Raw genomic sequence first — 18,882 nt, 5'->3', positions numbered from 1 at the left:
CAGAGGAATCCATATTGTGCCGTAAGGCTGAAGTCATATTGCATCTTAAATTATGAGGCCAAACCATTTTTCCTTTGACAAAAAAGATGGCAATATGTTTAAGAACCTCAGTTTTTTCTATACCGAGGTCATCAGTCTAGACTGTAGTGAAAACCCTGAAATTACACCACAAAATTCCTAAATTCTCAGAAATTCTCAGAATTTCCTAAATTATTAGAAATTCAAAAGCAAATGTATTTTGAGTAGATAGAATCGGCACATCTAGCAAACATTCTACCCAGCTAACACTCAAAATTAGGTTTGTTGCAATGATAATTCCCATTGTTAACTTGGGTAATTTGAACTAACTCTTACTACTGTGACATATAGGTAAAGGTAAAGGGACCCCTGACCATTAGGTCCAGTTGTAGCCGACTCTGGAGTTGCGGCACTCATCTCGCTTTATTGGCCAATAAGCCAGCGTACAGCTTCCGGGTCATGTGGCCAGCATGACTAAGCCGCTTGGAAACGCCGTTTACCTTCCCACTGGAGCGGCACCTATTTATCTACTTGCACTTCATGCTTTCGAACTGCTAGGTTGGCAGCAGCAGGGACCGAGCAACGGGAGCTCACCCCGTCGCGGGGATTCGAACCGCCGACCTTCCGATCAGCAAGTCCTAGGCTCTGTGGTTTAACCCACAGCGCACCCGCGTCCCTTACTGTGACTTATATTTGAAACTAAAAGCTCAGATCCTCGAATCGATAAATCTGATGTGTTTGACCAAGAACAAACAGCACACAAACACAAATAACCAAGCGGACATAACAGCTTACTTACATTATGACTATGGCAAAATCCTATCCCTTTTATAATCTGAAATAAGTATTTCCGAACTCTGTTGTAATCCAGGCCATTTGGAAACATCTCAAGATCATCAAGAACTGTGTGGTCCACGAATTCAAACACCAGATACCATCGTTTCTTCTTCTTACAGACTTCCAGCAGGTTCACCAAGTTCTCGTGCCTTAATTGCTATCAGGAGACAGCAAATGCGTCACAAAACACAGCAGACAGAGAGTCTGAAAACACTCACTATAATTGCCCCTTGAATACATACAATGCGAAGGAAAAAGAAAATAATATTTGCAGCCTGATCCTGTGCGTGTTTACTTGGAAGCAAGTCCCTCTGCGTTCAACAGGGCTTACTCCCAAGTAGACATGACTTAGGATTGCAGCTTTTGTTTTCACACGATGCTTTTTAAAATTACTCCAAATGCTTCACATTGCTTCAGTAATCCTGACAAACGCTCTCATATACCGTATTTTTCCCTCTATAAGACACACCAGACCACAAGACTGTTTTTGGAGGAGGAAAACAAGAAAAAAAATATTCTGACTCTCAGAAGCCAGAACAGCAAGAGGGATCGCTACGCAGCAAAAGCAGCGATCCCTCTTGTTGTTCTGGCTTCTGGGATAGCTGCGCAGCCTGCATTCGCTGCATAAGATGCACACACATTTCCCCTTACTTTTTTAGGAAGGAAAAAGCGAGTCTTATAGAGCAAAAAATACGGTAGCTTATTCCACAGTACTAAAATCGCAACCTTTAATACCTACAGCTAAATGTAATCGACGGAAGAGGCTGAAAGTTAAGAACTGCCCTGGATCTGGTGCCTAACTTGTATTAGGGAATTTGTCGGGAGGGAAATTGCCTTTGCCTAACAATGTTTATAACATAGTGGCTTCTTTGAATTTAATGCTAAGCAATACTGTGGCTGAACACGAACAAGCAAATGTGTGGGTACTCAAGAGCTAAAATTGTGGCGACTTGGCACATGCTGCATGCAAGCCAAAGCTTATGATGGTTTGTCTCCCCCAGACAACCCACAAAGCCACTTCCGACCTAGGGAATCCTTGGGCGCGTCATCCCCAGCCCACCCAAGCAGCTGGCCTGGGGGGCGTGGCCTCATCATATTAAGGTCTGGCACGGTGAAGGGTCTCCCTCTTTCTCGCGCTACAGCTTGCCAGGTTTTTCCCTCCCCTCCCACCCATTAGGCTAGGCTCTCTGACGTTGCTATGGACTCCGGTTGGTCACCGTCAAGGGGCCTGGTAGGAATTTTTCCATCTGACAGATTGGCTCCAGCCACTTGGTTTTCGCCTACCTCGTAGCAATCTGTCACAACTCAGCGGTATTGGCAGTTAGGCATTGGTAGGGGTATTGTTCTATTGTTCTGGAGATGAAGGGGGGAAGGTCGCGCCATCACCTTCCCCCAAAACAAAAGGGTAGTCCGGTAAAGGATCCCAGGGGGCGTGGCCTTGTCCTAAGCCTATGGAGGTGTGGGCCCACGGCACGCCCCCGAGCGGTAACTCCGGGGCAGCTCCTAGTTGACGTGCCTCTGCAGGACTCCCCCTACTGGCGGTTAACCCTTCAAGCAAGCAGGCTGAAGCCGGTTAGTTGTTAGGACCAATGCCTAAGCCAATACCAATACCGCTCAATTCCTGTAATCAATAAAGTTGTGGCCTAATTTGACCCATTAACTCAAATTCTTGTGTCTCGTGTCTTTATTTCTGAGGGGGGAGGTGGGAACTCGCCACGCAAGCTGTAAGCCAAGAACAGACTTTGGTTACAACTTGTGGCTTGCTAAGAGACAAACCATGAGCCCGGGTTTTCATAGAACGCTGAGCCAAACCATGGCTTAGTTCTGGGTAGTGCTGCTGCAGCAAAGCGTTGCATCAGATCTAGTATAAATGGAAGCTAATGCAAATCAAGTTCCATCTTAACCACAGGAGTCAGTTTCAAAGTCTGATTAAGATGAAACCCTGGTTAGCACTTATTGCAGAAGAACCAATTAACCATGGTTAAGGTGAGCAGGGGTTTTTCGTTCTGGAGAGTGGAGGTGTTGGGGAAAGGGAACACATAACCCTGTTCCCAATCTTTCAAGTGCAGATTAGAATGCGTGCATTTGTACCAGCAAATATACTGTATTTTCCCGTCTATAAGACGCCCCCATGTATAAGACGCCCCTATTGTTGGGGATTTAAGAAAATGGGGAGAGATCTATCTGTGTATAAGAGGCCCCCAAATTTTGGACATTATTTTTAAGGGGAAAAACCTAGTCTTATACACGGAAAAATACGGTATATGTGCCAATATTAGCACTACAATTGCCCAGGCCATGTGGGAACCTTTATCAAAAAAATCTTACCATATGGAGTTACAGAAACCAGAAGCCACCCACAAAGTTGCCTAAATGTATAAAATCAGAGCCGAGCTGCAGAATGAATGCAGATAAAATGCGTTCCCAGAACAACTTTGCACCTGCCTGCTCCTATCTACCTTCAGTTATTTAGAATCATGTTTGTTTCTTAAAACATATATGACATTACTGTTATATAATGCAGTTAGGTAAAGGTAAAGGAACCCCTGACCATTACGTCTAGTCGTGGCCGACTCTGGGGTTGCGGCGCTCATTACGCTTTATTGGCTGACGGAGCCAGTGTACAGCTTCCGGGTCATGTGGCCAGCATGACTAAGCCGCTTCTGGCGAACCAGAGCAGCGCATGGAAATGCCATTTACCTTCCCGCCGGAGTGGTACCTATTTATCTACTTGAACTTTGACGTGCTTTCGAACTGCTAGGTTGGCAGGAGCAAGGACCGAGCAACGGGAGCTCACCCCATTGTGGGGATTCGAACCACCGACCTTCTGATCGGCAAGTCATAGCCTCTGCGGTTTAACCCACAGCGCCACCCGCGTCCCATATAATGCAGTTAGATACTGGCAATTGTTCTGCGCGAACCTTTTGAATATGACTATCCGAAGTCAGGAAGCTTATACTCATTAAAGAAAAGAGCTACACGTCTCTGAAGATCCCGAGCAGTAAGCTCACCTTGAGAAGCTTGATTTCTCTCATGGCGATTTTTTTAACCATTTTGTCATCCTCGCTTTCCAGAAACTTCTTGACGGCAACGACTCTGCCGGTCTCCTTGTTCCGGCATTTCATCACCATTCCGTAGCTTCCTTCTCCCACCAGCCCAAGGATCTCATACTTTTCCATTTGGATTCAAGCAGCTGACGAATCGCTTGGCTACGAGAGAGAAATCAGCGTCACCATGTGCAAGACGAAGCCGCTCGTTATCCTTTTTTAATGAGGCATTTCAGCTTGACACTCAGGCTGAAGACAGAGGCTGTCTTCTCCACGGCAGGCCTGTTACCAGGAGCACAAACCCAGCTTTGCAGCTTGCCTTGTGCACCATAACAGGATGTTTGAAAAACACAGTCCAAAAGTTGTCTCCAGTAACCAGAAATTTAATTCAGGCAACCAACCAACTGGGATAGCCTCTAGTACGCTTCCCATCACAGGAGGAACGCTTTTTCTTTTTTCTTTATTAATAAATTTTCTCTAAGATTCAACAATAACAATAAATCACCAATAACTAACACATCAATTCGCTATTCGCTATGGCGGACCATCTTTAACAATAGTTAACAAACTATTCGCTTTGAATTAGTCAACTTTTCATATTTAACTTTGTCTCTTTCTTAGCGGGGAAAGAAAGAAAAGAGACCAAAGGGGAGATAGGAAGAGAAAAAGGAGGGAGAGAAAAAAGAAAAAGTAAGAAGAGAAGAAAATCATGAAAAAAGAAAAAGGAAAAAAGAAATCAATAAAGAATCAAAAAGAAAGAATAAATACATTTAACTTCCACTTTGACTCATTATATTATTATTTCTATTGTTCTTTCACACACAGTTCCAAATACTACATTGCATTTCTTTGTTTTTATCAAACAACAAAAACATTATATTTCTTATTTTACAAGACTCATTCTAGTTCTGCCAGGAGATATTTAATATTACAATAGTTTTCCAGGCAGTCTTTAAAGATTTTCCATTCTTTCTGTACTTTCTGTTTCGGATATTCTCTGACTCTCCCTGTCATCATAGCCAACTGCAGATATTCTATCATTTGGACCTGCCACTCATTTATCGTAGGTGTTTTATCACTTTTCCAGTTTCAGGAACGCTTTTTTCAAAAAGCCAATACCAACACAAGATGGAAGAGATTTGCCTCTTTTAAAAGATCCTGGGTTACTGTGGTGTGCTGGGTCGAGGGAGAGGAGGTCAAACAAGCAGAAGATCAAAAGAGACTACGAGGCTCTCGGCAGGAAATTGAAGCAACTAAATGCACAAATTGTCATCTCGTCTGTCCTCCCAGTTGAACGACGTGGCCCAGGGAGAGAGGGAAAAATAGTGGAAGTGAACAGCTGGCTTCGCAAATGGTGTAAACAGGAACGGTTTGGATTCTTAGATCACGGACTGCAGTTTCTTGAAGATGGACTTCTGGCAAGTGATGGGCTGCACCTCACAACGGTTGGAAGGAATGTTTTTGCCAAAAATCTCAGAAACCTCATCAGGAGGGCTTTAAACTGACTAATGTGGGGGAGGGAGACAGTGCTCCTGAAGGTAGGAGTCTATCAATTAATGAAGATGATCATCCAAATGTCATAGACCAAATGGAGCAAACAGCACGCGGACCTAGTGGTGGGAGGAAAAAAACCTTAAATAAGAGACACGGGGGAATGATTAATGGACTTCAATGTCTGTACACTAATGCGCAAAGCATGGGAAATAAACAAGATGAGCTTGAGCTCTTGGTACAGCAAACTAAATATGACATAATAGGCATCACTGAAAACCTGGTGGGATAAGTCCCACGATTGGAATGTAATAATGGGGGGATACAATCTATTTCAGAGAAACAGACCAGACAAGAAAGGAGGAGGAGTGGCGTTATATGTCAGGGATGTGTATACCTGTGAAGAGATCCAAGATTTAGAACCTCAAAGCCAATGTGAGAGCATTTGGGTCAAAATTAAGGGAGAGAAGAATAACAGAGACCTCATTGTGGGAGTTTACTATAGATCCCCAAGCCAAACGGAGGACATAGATGATGCCTTCCTGGAACAGATGGCCAAGCATGCAAAAGGAAGGGAGATAGTAGTAATGGGGGACTTCAATTACCCGGATATTTGTTGGGCGTCAAACTCAGCCAAGAGCATAAGGTCAAACAGATTCCTCACTGGCCTTGCAGACAACTTCATTGTCCAGAAAGTGGGAGAAGCAACAAGAGGAACAGCCATTTTAGATCTGGTCCTAACCAATGTTGATGACCTGGTTAGTGGGGTAGAAGTGGAAGGATCATTAGGCGCGAGTGATCATGCTCTTCTGAAGTTTACTATACAGCGGAAAGGAGCAGCCAAGCATACTAGGACTCAATTTCTTGACTTTAAGAAAGCCGACTTCATAAAACTTAGGGAAGTGCTGGGTGAGATCCCATGGACAGCAATACTAAAAGGAAAGGGAGTTCATGATGGCTGGGAGTTTGTTAAGAGGGAGATAGTAAAAGCACAACGTCAGGCAATACCAATGAGACGGAAACATGAAAGGTGCCTAAAGAAGCCAGGGTGGCTATCTAAAGAACTTTTAACTGAATTAAGATTAAAAAAGGATGTGTACAAAAAATGGAAAAGGGGGGAAACCACCAAAGAGGAATTCAAACAAATAGCCAGCACGTGTAGACACAAAGTCAGAAAAGCAAAAGCACAGAATGAACTCAGGCTTGCTAGAGAGGTTAAAAGCAACAAAAAAGGCTTTTATGGGTATGTTCGTAGCAAAAGGAAGAACAAAGAAACAGTGGGGTCACTCAGAGGAGAAGATGGTGAAATGCAAACAGGGGACACAGAAAGGGCTGAACTCCTCAATGCCTTCTTTGCCTCAGTCTTCTCCGATAAAGAAAACAATGCCCGACCTGAAGAATTTGGAGCAAATGATTCAGCAAAGGAAACACAGCCCAGAATAACTAAGGAGACAGTACAAGAATATTTGGCTAGTTTAGATGTATTCAAGTCTCCAGGGCCAGATGAACTGCATCCAAGAGTATTAAAAGAACTGGCAGATGTGATCTCAGAACCACTGGCAGTCATCTTCGAGAAATCCTGGAGAACAGGCGAAGTCCCGGCAGACTGGAGGAGGGCAAATGTTGTCCCTATTTTCAAAAAGGGGAAAAGAGAGGACCCAAATAATTACCGCCCAGTCAGTCTGACATCAATAGCAGGGAAGATTCTGGAGCAGATCATTAAGCAAACAGTCTGTGAGCACCTAGAAAGGAATGCTGTGATCACCAATAGTCAGCATGGATTTCTGAAAAATAAGTCATGTCAGACTAACCTGATCTCATTTTTTGACAGAATTACAAGCCTGGTAGATGAAGGGAACGCAGTGGATGTAGCCTACCTTGATTTCAACAAGGCATTCGACAAGGTGCCCCATGATATTCTTGTAAAGAAGCTGGTAAAATGCGGTCTTGACTCTGCTACCACTCAGTGGATTTGTAACTGGCTGACTGACCGAACCCAAAGGGTGCTCATCAATGGTTCCTCTTCATCCTGGAGAAGAGTGACTAGTGGGGTGCCACAGGGTTCTGTCTTGGGCCCGGTCTTATTTAACATCTTTATCAACGACTTGGATGATGGACTCAAGGGCATCCTGATCAAATTTGCAGATGACACCAAACTGGGAGGGGTGGCTAACACCCCAGAGGACAGGATCACACTTCAAAACGACCTTGACAGATTAGAGAACTGGGCAAAAACAAACAAAATGAATTTTAACAGGGAGAAATGTAAAGTATTGCACTTGGGCAAAAAAAATGAGAGGCACAAATACAAGATGGGTGACACCTGGCTTGAGAGCAGTACATGTGAAAAGGATCTAGGAGTCTTGGTTGACCACAAACTTGACATGAGCCAACAGTGTGACGCGGCAGCTAAAAAAGCCAATGCAATTCTGGGCTGCATCAATAGGAGTATAGCATCTAGATCAAGGGAAGTAATAGTGCCACTGTATTCTGCTCTGGTCAGACCACACCTGGAGTACTGTGTCCAGTTCTGGGCACCACAATTCAAGAAGGACACTGACAAACTGGAACGTGTCCAGAGGAGGGCAACCAAAATGGTCAAAGGCCTGGAAACGATGCCTTATGAGGAACGGCTAAGGGAGCTGGGCATGTTTAGCCTGGAGAAGAGGAGGTTAAGGGGTGATATGATAGCCATGTTCAAATATATAAAAGGATGTCACATAGAGGAGGGAGAAAGGTTGTTTTCTGCTGCTCCAGAGAAGCGGACACGGAGCAATGGATCCAAACTACAAGAAAGAAGATTCCACCTAAACATTAGGAAGAACTTCCTGACAGTAAGAGCTGTTCGACAGTGGAATTTGCTGCCAAGGAGTGTGGTGGAGTCTCCTTCTTTGGAGGTCTTTAAGCAGAGGCTTGACAACCATATGTCAGGAGTGCTCTGATGGTGTTTCCTGCTTGGCAGGGGGTTGGACTCGATGGCCCTTGTGGTCTCTTCCAACTCTATGATTCTATGATTCTATGATTCTATGATTCTAAGCAGCATCTCACCTTTCTTTCCCCTTCGTGATCACAAACTTCCTTTGGGAAGAGGATACACTTACTTTGCCTCCAATTTGCAGGGAGTGAGAAAGCCAAGCCTTGCTGGTTGCGAGACACAACGGATGGCTAGCTGAGACCAACTTAAATTTGTCACCCTTGCGGACATGCTCGGCTTGCACTGCGAATGGTTGCCTAAGCAAGCTAACTGCCTGTTTCTAAAAGATTTATCTTGTCCCTTTTAAGGCTGAAAAGTGGATTACAGTGGTGCCTCGCAAGACGAAAAGAATCCGTTCTGTGATTCTCTTCGTCTAGCGGTTTTTTTCGTCTTGCGAAGCAAGCCCATTGAAGGATTAGCGCTATTAGCGGCTTTTAGAGGCTTTTAGCGGCTTATCTGCTGATCGGATCAGCTGATAAGCACCTTAGCGCTATTAGCAGCTTTTAGCGGCTTATCTGCTGATCAGATCAGCTGATAAGCGGCTTTGCGCTATTAGCAGCTATCAGCGGCTTATCTGCTGATCAGATCAGCTGATAAGCGGCTTAGCGCTATTAGCGGCTTTTAGCTGCTTTTAGCGGCTTATCTGCTGATCGGATCAGCTGATAAGCGGCTTAGCGGCTTAGAAAAAGGGGAGGGAGGGGAAAAAACCAGCAGGAACTCGCAAGACATTTTCGTCTTGCGAAGCAAGCCCATAGGAGATTCGTTTTGCGAAGCACCTCCAAAACGGAAAACTCTTTCGTCTAGCGAGTTTTCCGTCTTGCGAGGCATTCGTCTTGCGGGGCACCACTGTATAATAGTATTAATTGTTAACTTTACACCCCACCCTTCCTCTCAAAGGAGCTCAGAGACGCATATATGGGTCAAAAGCGTGCAGCGCATGCTGACACCCCTACAATTTTGGCGCCTGTGACAGAAAATGTGTTCCATTTGCTTCCTGTCCAAGATCCCTTTGCAATGACTTAGCAATTGATGATAATAATAATAATTAATAATAATTTATTATTTATACCCTGCCCATCTGGCTGGGTTTCCCCAGCCACTCTGGGTGGCTTCCAACACAATATTAAAATACAATAGTCTATTAAACATTAAAAGCTTCCCTAAACAGGGACAACGATTTGAATTGCTATATAACAAAATATAAAGGAAGTGGGGAAATGCAGTGATTATTTAATACAATAGATGTCTGATCTCTCATCTTCAATCACAAATCCATAGACATGCCATGGACCACACGAATGAAGCTTACAGACCACAGTTTGGGAACCCTTGGTTTTCTATTATTTCAAGCAAAACACCTTCTACTCATGTAAAAATACCAGGCAGGCCCCACAAATAACCCAGAGGTGCATTTTAAATAAAAGGACACATTCTACTCATGTAAAAACACGCCGATTCCCGAACCGTCCACAGGCCGGATTGAGAAGGCGATTGGGCCGGATCCAGCCCCTGGGCCTTAATTTGCCTACCCATGAATTAATATTTCAAATCTGATGCCTGTTGGCATTTTTTATATAAATTTAAGCACTTATACTCTTCACTTTTCAAGACAAAATGTATGAATGGCAGCCTACAATTAAAACTGCTAACAATAACTTAACAAGGTACACTGGTGCCTCGCAAGACGAAAAGAATCCGTTCTGTGATTCTCTTCGTCTAGCGGTTTTTTCGTCTTGCGAAGCAAGCCCATTGAAGGATTAGCGGATTAGCGCTATTAGCGTCTTATCTGCTGATCGGATCAGCTGATAAGCGGCTTAGCGGCTTAGAAAAAGGGGGGGAAGGGGAAAAAACCCAGCAGGAACTCGCAAGACATTGTCGTCTTGCGAAGCAAGCCCATAGGAAATTCGTTTTGCGAAGCACCTCCAAAACGGAAAACTCTTTCGTCTAGAGAGTTTTCCGTCTTGCGAGGCATTCGTCTTGCGGGGCACCACTGTACAAAGCGGCAGCATAAAAATAATTTCTGCAGACAACTAGAAACACATGGTTCATACTTACTATTAAAACAGCAATGCAGCAGGTGTGTATGGATAAAGCTGTAACTAAACAAGCAAATGGGTGCATCTCCAATCCTTCTTCCCACTTTCCAACAACACTACGAGACAATACGAACACACTACCACCTTGCAGCAGCTGACCGGCAAATCCTTCATAAAATAAAATAAAACATATTTATATAAGCTGCTTTCCAACCCCCTTCAAAGTAGCTTAGACGTTAGAACACAGTGCATAAAATTTAGTAATTGGCTGTGCTTTTTTTCTGGGGGTACTCAACGGTAATTAATAATAATAATAATAATAATAATAATATTTACTTATATCCTGCCCTCTCCAGCCAAAGCTGGGCTGAGAGCAGCTAACAACAATAAAAGTAACACAGTTTACATAAAATCACAATCAATTAAGCAGAATCAGCACCATTTTCCACCCAATTTTTAAAAGTGTGGCACTTTGCTGGCTAAAAAATAAGGCATGCATCTGCAGCAAGATTATAAAAATTATTACAAATCACCACCACATCACCCCGTGGGAGAGGAGGTAAGAATCATGGAATTGTTGGATGGGGGTCACAAGGTATAACATTTCGCCTTTTCTTGCAAGGAATCCTATTTGGAATAAAGGTAAGAGGTAAAAGGACCCCTGACGGTTAGGTCCAGTTGTGGATGACTCTGGGATTGCGGCGCTCATCTCGCTTTATTGGCCGAGGGAGCGGCATGACTAAGCCACTTCTGGCGAACCAGAGCAGCGCATGGAAACGCCCTTTACCTTCCCGCTGGAGTGGTACCTATTTATCTACTTGCACTTTGACGTGCTTTTGAACTGCTAGGTTGGCAAGGAGTAGGGACCGAGCAACGGGAGCTCACCCCATTGCGGGGATTCAAACCGCCGACCTTCTGATCGGAAAGTTCTAGGCTCTGTGGTTTAACCCACAGCGCCACCCGCGTCCTTGGAATAAGGGAATTTCCCTTTAATAAAAGGGAAACGTCGACAGTCACAAGGTCCATTTAGTCCAGCCCCCTGTAATGCAAGAATCTTTTGCACAACATGGGGCTCGAATCCATAACCCTGAAATTCTGAGTCTCGTGCTCTACTAGCTGAGCTATCCTAATACAGTGGTACCTCAGGTTAAGTACTTAATTCGTTCCGGAGGTCCGTTCTTAACCTGAAACTGTTCTTAACCTGAAGCACCACTTTAGCTAACGGGGCCTCCTGCTGCCGCCGTGCCGCTGGAGCACGATTTCTGTTCTTATCCTGAAGCAAAGTTCTTAACCTGAAGCATTATTTCTGGGTTAGCGGAGTCTCTAACCTGAAGCGTATGTAACCTGAGGTACCACTGTAGTCCTGCAGCATCCTCTGGAATTGTCCTATTAGGCTTGATCCAAACAAGAACTACAGTGGTACCTCGGGTTACATACGCTTCACATTACAGACTCCATTAACCCAGAAATAGTGCTTCCGGTTAAGAACTTTGCTTCAGGATAAGAACAGAAATTGTGCTCCAGCGGCACGGCGGCAGCAGGAGGCCCCATTAGCTAAAGTGGTTAAGAACGGACCTCCGGAACGAATTAAGTACTTAACCCGAGGTACCACTGTACACAAATCTTACAGGTTGCGCGTGACTCTTTTTCACCCGGCCACCCTAAGGAGCTGCTACTGCTGCCTGCGGTTCCCCGACTGTCCCTTCTCTGTACCATTGCATCTTCCACTCATCACCTGTCCCTGAACCTGGGGCCGGCCCAAGACCTTTTGGCCCCTGAGGGGAACGACAAAACAGCCCCCCCCCCTCCTCCTCACCAGGGAAGGAAGGGGGAAGATGGAAGGAAGCTACTGCGAAAATAGCTCAGTCGGTAGAACGGGAGACTCTTAATCTCAGGGCTGTGGGTTTGAACTCCACATTGCAGGGGCGTTGAGCTAGATGACCCCTGGGACCCATGCCAAGATCTATGCCAGAATCTGCTGCCCCTGTAGAGCCGGCCTCTGCCAGTTGGCTTTTTGGGGACCGCATCCAAGGGGCGATCCAGCCCCCTTGCGCCCGATCCTGTGGGAAACAGAGGCAGGGCAGAGACGGCAGGAGGCTCTGCTGGCAGCGGTTCCGACGTGCGAGGAAGGGAGGCGGCTGCGAGGCACCCTCTGGGGTGGCACAGACTGGCATACTGTCGAACATAGGTGCCGACTCCCTGGGTGCCCGAGCACCCACAAAATTCCCCATGAAGGGGCCGGGCACCCACAGAGGTCGGTGCCAGGGCCGTGCACCTTGCATGGCACCCACGGCCCCGGGCACCCACGGTCGCGGGGCCCAGCTGGCACCCCCCAAAAAATACCTTTGCTCCGGCTCCTGGGAGGTGGGTACCCGCACCTCCTCCTTGAAAAGCACACGCAGCACCGGGGATCCCGGAGTTGGCACCTGCCACTCACCTGCCGCCCTCCACGAGCCGGGGCGAGCCCTTCCCGCCGTGCCCGCCGCCAGCAGCGCGCCCTCCGACGGCGCAGGGACTTCTTTTGCAGCTGCAGGAGCGAGCGGGGGCGGGCGGCGCGCGAATGGAACGTCGGGGCCCGGGCGGTAACCAGGGGCAACGGCCAGCCTCCCGCTTGCACAACACGCTCTCTCTCGCGCGCCGCCGGTGGAAGGCTGGGCGGGGGCGCGCGCGCAAGGGGCTGCGGCTCCTGCAGCAGCTGCAGGTGGTGGAGGTTAATAATAATAATTTTTATTTATACCCCGCCCTCCCCAGCCAAGGCCGAGCTCAGGGCGGCTAACAATCAATAATAAAAATAATTTGAATGAATGCAACTTAAAAAACAAAATTAAAATACAACATTAAAATATTGAAGCATTAAAATATTAAAATGTAGCCTCATCGCAGGAGGAGAAAGGAAAAGAAAGAGGGGGAGGGAATCAAATTGGCTCCAAGCCAAAGGCCAGGTTAGAGCCCCACCCCGCCTTGCTGCTGCCAGCCTGTGCGGGAGTGAGGGGCCCTCCCCGCAATGGGCACGGTGCTGTTGCATGCCTGCATGACGCCGCACAGCCTCCGACGGAACTCCCAGCGACTTTGGTAGTGGTAGCTGTCGCTGCAGATGGCACAACCTTGATGGCAGAAAGTGAGAAGGAATTAAAGACCCTTTTAATGAGGGTGAAAGAGGAGAGCACAAAATATGGTCTGAAGCTCAGCATCAAAAAAACTCGAAGCTCATGGCCACTGGTCCCATCACCTGGCAAATAGAAGGGGAAGAAATGGAGGCAGTGAGAGATTTTACTTTCTTGGGCTCCATGATCACTGCAGATGGTGACAGCAGCCACGAAATTAAAAGACGTCTGCTTCTTGGGATGAAAGCAATGACAAACCTAGACAGCATCTTAAAAAGCAGAGACATCACCTTGCCAACAAAGGTCCATATAGTTAAAGCTATGGTTTCCCCAGTAGTGATGTATGGAAGTGAGAGCTGGACCATAAAGAAGGCTGATTGTCGAAGAATTGATGCTTTTGAATTATGGTGCTGGAGGAGACTCTTGAGAGTCCCATGGACTGCAAGAAGATCAAACCTCTCCATTCTGAAGGAAATCAGCCCTGAGTGCTCACTGGAAGGACAGATCCTGAAGCTGAGGCTCCAATACTTTGGCCACCTCATGAGAAGAGAAGACTCCCTGGAAAAGACCCTGATGTTGGGAAAGATGGAGGGCACAAGGAGAAGCGGACGACAGAGGACGAGATGGTTGGGCAGTGTTCTCGAAGCTACGAACATGAGTTTGACCAAACTGCGGAAGGCAGTGGAAGACAGGAGTGCCTGGCGTGCTCTGGTCCATGGGGTCACCAAGAGTCGGACACGACTAAACAACAACAACAACAGCCGTCACTGCCTCCAGCAGCAGCGAGTTCCGCTGTTTAACTATTCACTGAGGACATCGGAGAGAACGTTCTGGCGGTGAGTGCCCTTTGACTGTGGAACGGTCTCCCTCAGGAGGTGATGGGCTCTTCCCCTTCCCAGGAGGTTTTTCAGCAGAGGTTGGATGGTCGTCTGTCAGGGATGCTTTCCTTGAGATGCCTGCTGTCAGAGCTGCTTGAAGATCCTAGCTCACAGAGGATCACGCTAGCCAGCGATCATTAAGTAAAAGTCTTTATTGAATTACAGTTTCCATTCTCACGCTGCTGCGCGCAAACTCTACGTCTAGTAGCTAGATCGGCGAAGCTCCGTCTGAGTCTCCGCCCCGTGTGCACCAACTTAATATCCTAGCCTTGCTCCACCTTTTCCGCCTGACTGTCCTCCTCTGGGTCCCTCTACCCCCCGGGGCTTCTTCCTTCCGGGATTCTTCTGACGCTGACCCGGACCCTCCTGCCTCCTTGCGCCGGGCTTTAGGACCTGGTTCCCTTTCGGGGCTGCTTACTGCGCCGCCTTCCTCTGCATTTGAACTTGGCGCGCGCGCCCAACCTTCCACTTTCCTCTTAACCGTTTCTTCGCTCCCCGATGGAGGCGTGGCCACTCCTGACTCATGCCCTCCCTCCTGTGGTGAGCTGCCAGCGCTTCCCCCCTGGCTCCCTTTCTCTTCCCTGCTTCCTGGCGGTGACGCTGGTCCCGATTTCCAGCTGCTCCCCCCTGAGTCCCCTCTGGCTCTATCTTCCTGGGGTGCCCCCCTAGACTCCCCCCTTGCCCTGGCCACTGGTGCTCCTTTCTGTGAATCCTCTGATTCACTGGAAAGACTGGGAGATCTCGGGTCGTCGTCATCACTCATCTTTTCTTCTGCCTCCTCCCCTTCGCTCTCTGTCTCCTCCCTTGCCCGTGCCTCTGCTCCTAAACCCCTGACATCCATCCCCCCCTCGAAGCCCCCCAGTCCCCCCTCCCCTCCTTCCGGTGCTGGAGCTGGGGGCTGCTGTTGCAAAGGGACGAACGTCGGATATCGGTCGCTTCCCGTGGCGGGCCTCCATCTGAACTCTTCCGGGACTTCCTCCCTGCTCTCGTCGACGACGGTCACCTCCGCTTCCATCTCTGTGCCGCCGTGCTCGAAACCAGGGTCGTCCCCGAAAATGTCCATGTCCGTCTCTCCCTCACTTCCTCCTGGCGGCGTTGCTCGTCCTGAGCAGTCCAGCCACTTTCTGCGGAACTGCTCCTCTGGCCTATCGTCCCACCAATACGAGGGTTCTGAGACAGATCCCGAGGGTGACCCCTCCGGGGAACGGACGTCTCGCGTTGGTTCCTCGTCCGAGTCGAACCCCCGGAACGTGCTGGCCGAAAGCGTGGGTGTGAAAAGCCAGTCGTCGAAAAAGTCTGCTGGCATAGGTCTATGTGGGAAGAGGGCATGAAACTCGTCTTTGAGCAGAGGTTCGTCTAAGGCGTATCCCGGCACCCAGCTGTTCGCACTGGCCGGGGTGCCCTCCTTGGCGAGAAAGTATTCTACCCCCTCTTCCCCCCATCTGGAGTCCAAAATCTCCGTGACTTCGTTGATGCGTTCTTTCTGTGCCGCTCCCGCGTGTCCTGTTCTGTCTCTGGCCGGACTCGGCGCCGTTCCGGGTTCCTGGAACCTGTGCGGTGCCTTGTAGGGAGTGAGCACCGATCTGTGGAATACCGGATGCATTCTGGAACCCTCCGGAAGTGCCAGTCTGAAAGCTACCGGGTTGACCTGCTCTTCGACTTGGTAGGGCCCCAGTTGTTTATGCCCTAGTTTCTTCTTGGCCAACGACCTGGCCGGCACTGCGTGGGCCGCTAACCAAACCCAGTCTCCCACGTGGAGCTCTTCTCCAACCCTTCTGTGCTTGTCTGCTTGTACCTTGTATGCGTGCTTGGCCAGCTCCAGGTGGCGCCTCAGCTGATCGTGGACTTCCTGCAGCTCCGACGCGAACGCATCTGCTGTCTGCGGCTCCCCCTCCCCCATTCTTTCCAGTCCCGGGAAGGTTCTGGGGTGCCTCCCGTTGTTGGCGAAGAACGGCGTGACCCCCGTGGATACGTGCTTCGTGTTGTTGTAGGCGAACTCTGCAAGCGGCAGGTAATCCACCCACGTCGCAGGCTGTTGATTTGCATAACATCTCAGGTACTGCTGCATGATGGCATTGACCCGCTCCGCTTGCCCGTTGGTCTGCGGGTGTCTCGCCGACGCCAGGTTGATCTTGACGTTCAGGAAGCCCATCAGCTTCTGCCAGAAGTTCGAGATGAACTGCCGCCCGCGGTCGGACAGAATAGACCGTGGCAGACCGTGAACCTTGAACACGTGGTCTATGAACAGTTTGGCGGTTTGCTCCGCCGTGGCCACCTTAGCACACGGAATGAAATGTGCCATCTTGGAAAACAGGTCCACCACCACCAGCACTGCCGTCTTGCCCCTTGAGCTGGGCAGATCCGTGACAAAGTCCAGGGCCACCCTTTCCCAAGGTTCTACCGGAGTTTGCAGCGGCTCCAACAGTCCGGCCGGCGGTTTGTGCACTGGTTTGGCCCTCTGGCAGGTGTCACACCTCGCCACGTAGTCTGCGACCTCCCCTCTCATTCCAGGCCACCAGAAATCCCTGGCTACTAATTCCACCGTCTTCTCCTTGCCAAAGTGCCCGGCCGTGGGCGCGTCGTGCAGCTGCTGCAGCACCTTGGCTCGAAGTTCGTCTCCCGGCACGTAGATGGCCCCTTTACGGATGAGCAATCCATCTCTTAGTTGGAAACCGTCGGCCGCTGCCTTGCCCCTTTGCACCTCTGCCATCTTTGCTTGTGCGAAGGAGTCCCCCTGCAACGCTCGCCGTACCGCCTCTAGGTCCACGGTCGCCGCGGCGCACGCCCACACTGTCGGTGCGAAGATGTGCATGGCGGCCGCTGGTGTTGCGTCCTCCAGATACTGTGGCTTACGGGAGAGAGCGTCTGCCATGATGTTGGTGTCCCCCGGGACATACTCTATTCGGAAGTCGAAGTTCGCAAAGAACTCAGCCCAACGTATCTGCCTCTGGTTCAGGAACTGTGCCGTGCGCCAGTGCTCTAGATTCTTGTGGTCCGTGCAAACCTGCACCGTGTGCTTGGCGCCGATCAGAAAGTGCCTCCACGCCTTGAACGCTGCATGAATTGCCAGCAACTCCCTGTCCCATATGGTGTAGTTCTGCTCGGACTTGCTGAGCTTCCTGGAGTAAAACGCTCCCGGTCGCCACACCCCCTGCGGGTCTTTCTGCAGCAGGACCGCCCCCACGGCTCTGTCCGAAGCGTCTGTCTCCACCCTCATCGGCTTGCTGGGGTTGACATGAAGCAGCTGCTCTTCCGACGCGAAGAGACGCTTGAGTGCCTGAAAGGACTGCTCCGCCTGCTCTGTCCAAATGAACTTCTTTTTCTTGGAGCTAAGCGTGTCAGTGATGGCGCCGTCTGCATCGCGAAGCCCTTGATAAACTTGCGATAGAAGTTCGCAAAGCCGACAAACCGTTGGACCTCCTTCCGGTTGCGCGGGCTCTTCCAATCCAACACCGCTCGAACCTTGGCGCTGTCCATGGCGAGCCCCTTGTCAGACAGCTTGTAGCCCAGAAAATCCACCTCCGTCACGTCAAATTGGCACTTCTCCAGCTTGGCGTAGAGCCTATGTTGCTTTAGCCTGCTCAGCACTTCCTTGACGTGCTTGTCATGCTCCTGCTGCGACTCCGAAAAGATCAGGATGTCATCTAAGAAACAGACGCACGTCTTGTAGAGGAGTCCCGCCAACACGTGATGCATAAATGCTTGAAAAACGTGGGAGCCATTGTGCAATCCAAAAGGCATAACTCTATATTCGTAGGTCCCCAGGGGCGTGAACATGGCTGTCTTCCACTCATCACCCTCCCGCATGCGAATGAGGTTGTACGCCCCCCGCAGGTCCAACTTGGTGAACACTCTGCCCTTCCGTACCTTCGCGAGGAGGTCGTCAATTCGGGGCATGGGGAAGTCCGATGGCCTAGTCACACTGTTCAAAATCCTGTAATCCACTACGAGTCTCTTTTGGGGCGTGTCCCGCTTCTTAACAAAGAATACGGGACTGCCCCCCACTGCCTTGGACTCCCGGATGAAGCCGCGCTGCAAATTATGATCAATGAACTCCTTGAGTTCTTGCAGTTCGTCCTCTGACATGGAATACAGTTTCCCTTTAGGCAGCGCCGCCCCCGGCAGCAGGTCAATTTTGCAGTCATATGGTCTGTGAGGGGGTAGCCTGTCTGCCTCCTTCTCGCAGAAAACTTCCAAAAATTCAGCGTACTTGTGGGGAATCGCTTGCAGCGTGCCTAGCAGCAGCTGTGACTCCTCTTCCTCTCCTTCCTGCCTGGGCACTATGCAGTGTTCAGCACAAAAGGAAGAGCCGAAGGTCAGCTGCCTCTGGTACCAAGCCATCGTTGGGCTGTGCTTGTCCAGCCAACTCATGCCCAATACAACGGGCGTGTCAGATAGTTGAGTGACGTTGAAGCTGATGATTTCTCTGTGATTCCCAAGTCGCATCACCATTGGTGGCGTCTGCTTCACCACTTGCCCCCCGAGCAGCTCCCTGCC

General features: G+C 49.1%; 1 protein-coding gene across 4 annotated transcripts in view; it reads right to left on the bottom strand.

Annotated features, from left to right (window-relative positions):
• The window catches only part of CDKL2 (cyclin dependent kinase like 2), a 34,309-nt gene extending 21,447 nt beyond the window's left edge, over window positions 1-12,862 (bottom strand). For 2 of the 4 annotated variants that reach the window (XM_081166490.1, XM_081166493.1), the window contains exons 1-4: window positions 12,747-12,851; window positions 10,423-10,571; window positions 3,867-4,064; window positions 818-1,012 (exon numbers count right to left, since the gene is read on the bottom strand). In XM_081166490.1, coding sequence (XP_081022616.1) covers window positions 818-1,012; window positions 3,867-4,034 — 363 coding nt within the window. In that variant the 5' untranslated portion in view covers window positions 4,035-4,064; window positions 10,423-10,571; window positions 12,747-12,851. Of the gene's footprint in view, window positions 1-817; window positions 1,013-3,866; window positions 4,065-10,422; window positions 10,572-12,746 lie in introns of all 4 variants that reach the window. The other 2 variants (XM_081166491.1, XM_081166492.1) reach the window with 2 other exon arrangements.
• Between the last annotated feature and the right edge of the window lie 6,020 nt (window positions 12,863-18,882).

Source organism: Podarcis bocagei (assembly GCF_964188305.1).
Source record: "Podarcis bocagei genome assembly, chromosome: 13".
Lineage (NCBI taxonomy): Eukaryota > Metazoa > Chordata > Lepidosauria > Squamata > Lacertidae > Podarcis > Podarcis bocagei.
This window is presented reverse-complemented; position numbering and strand designations above follow the sequence as displayed.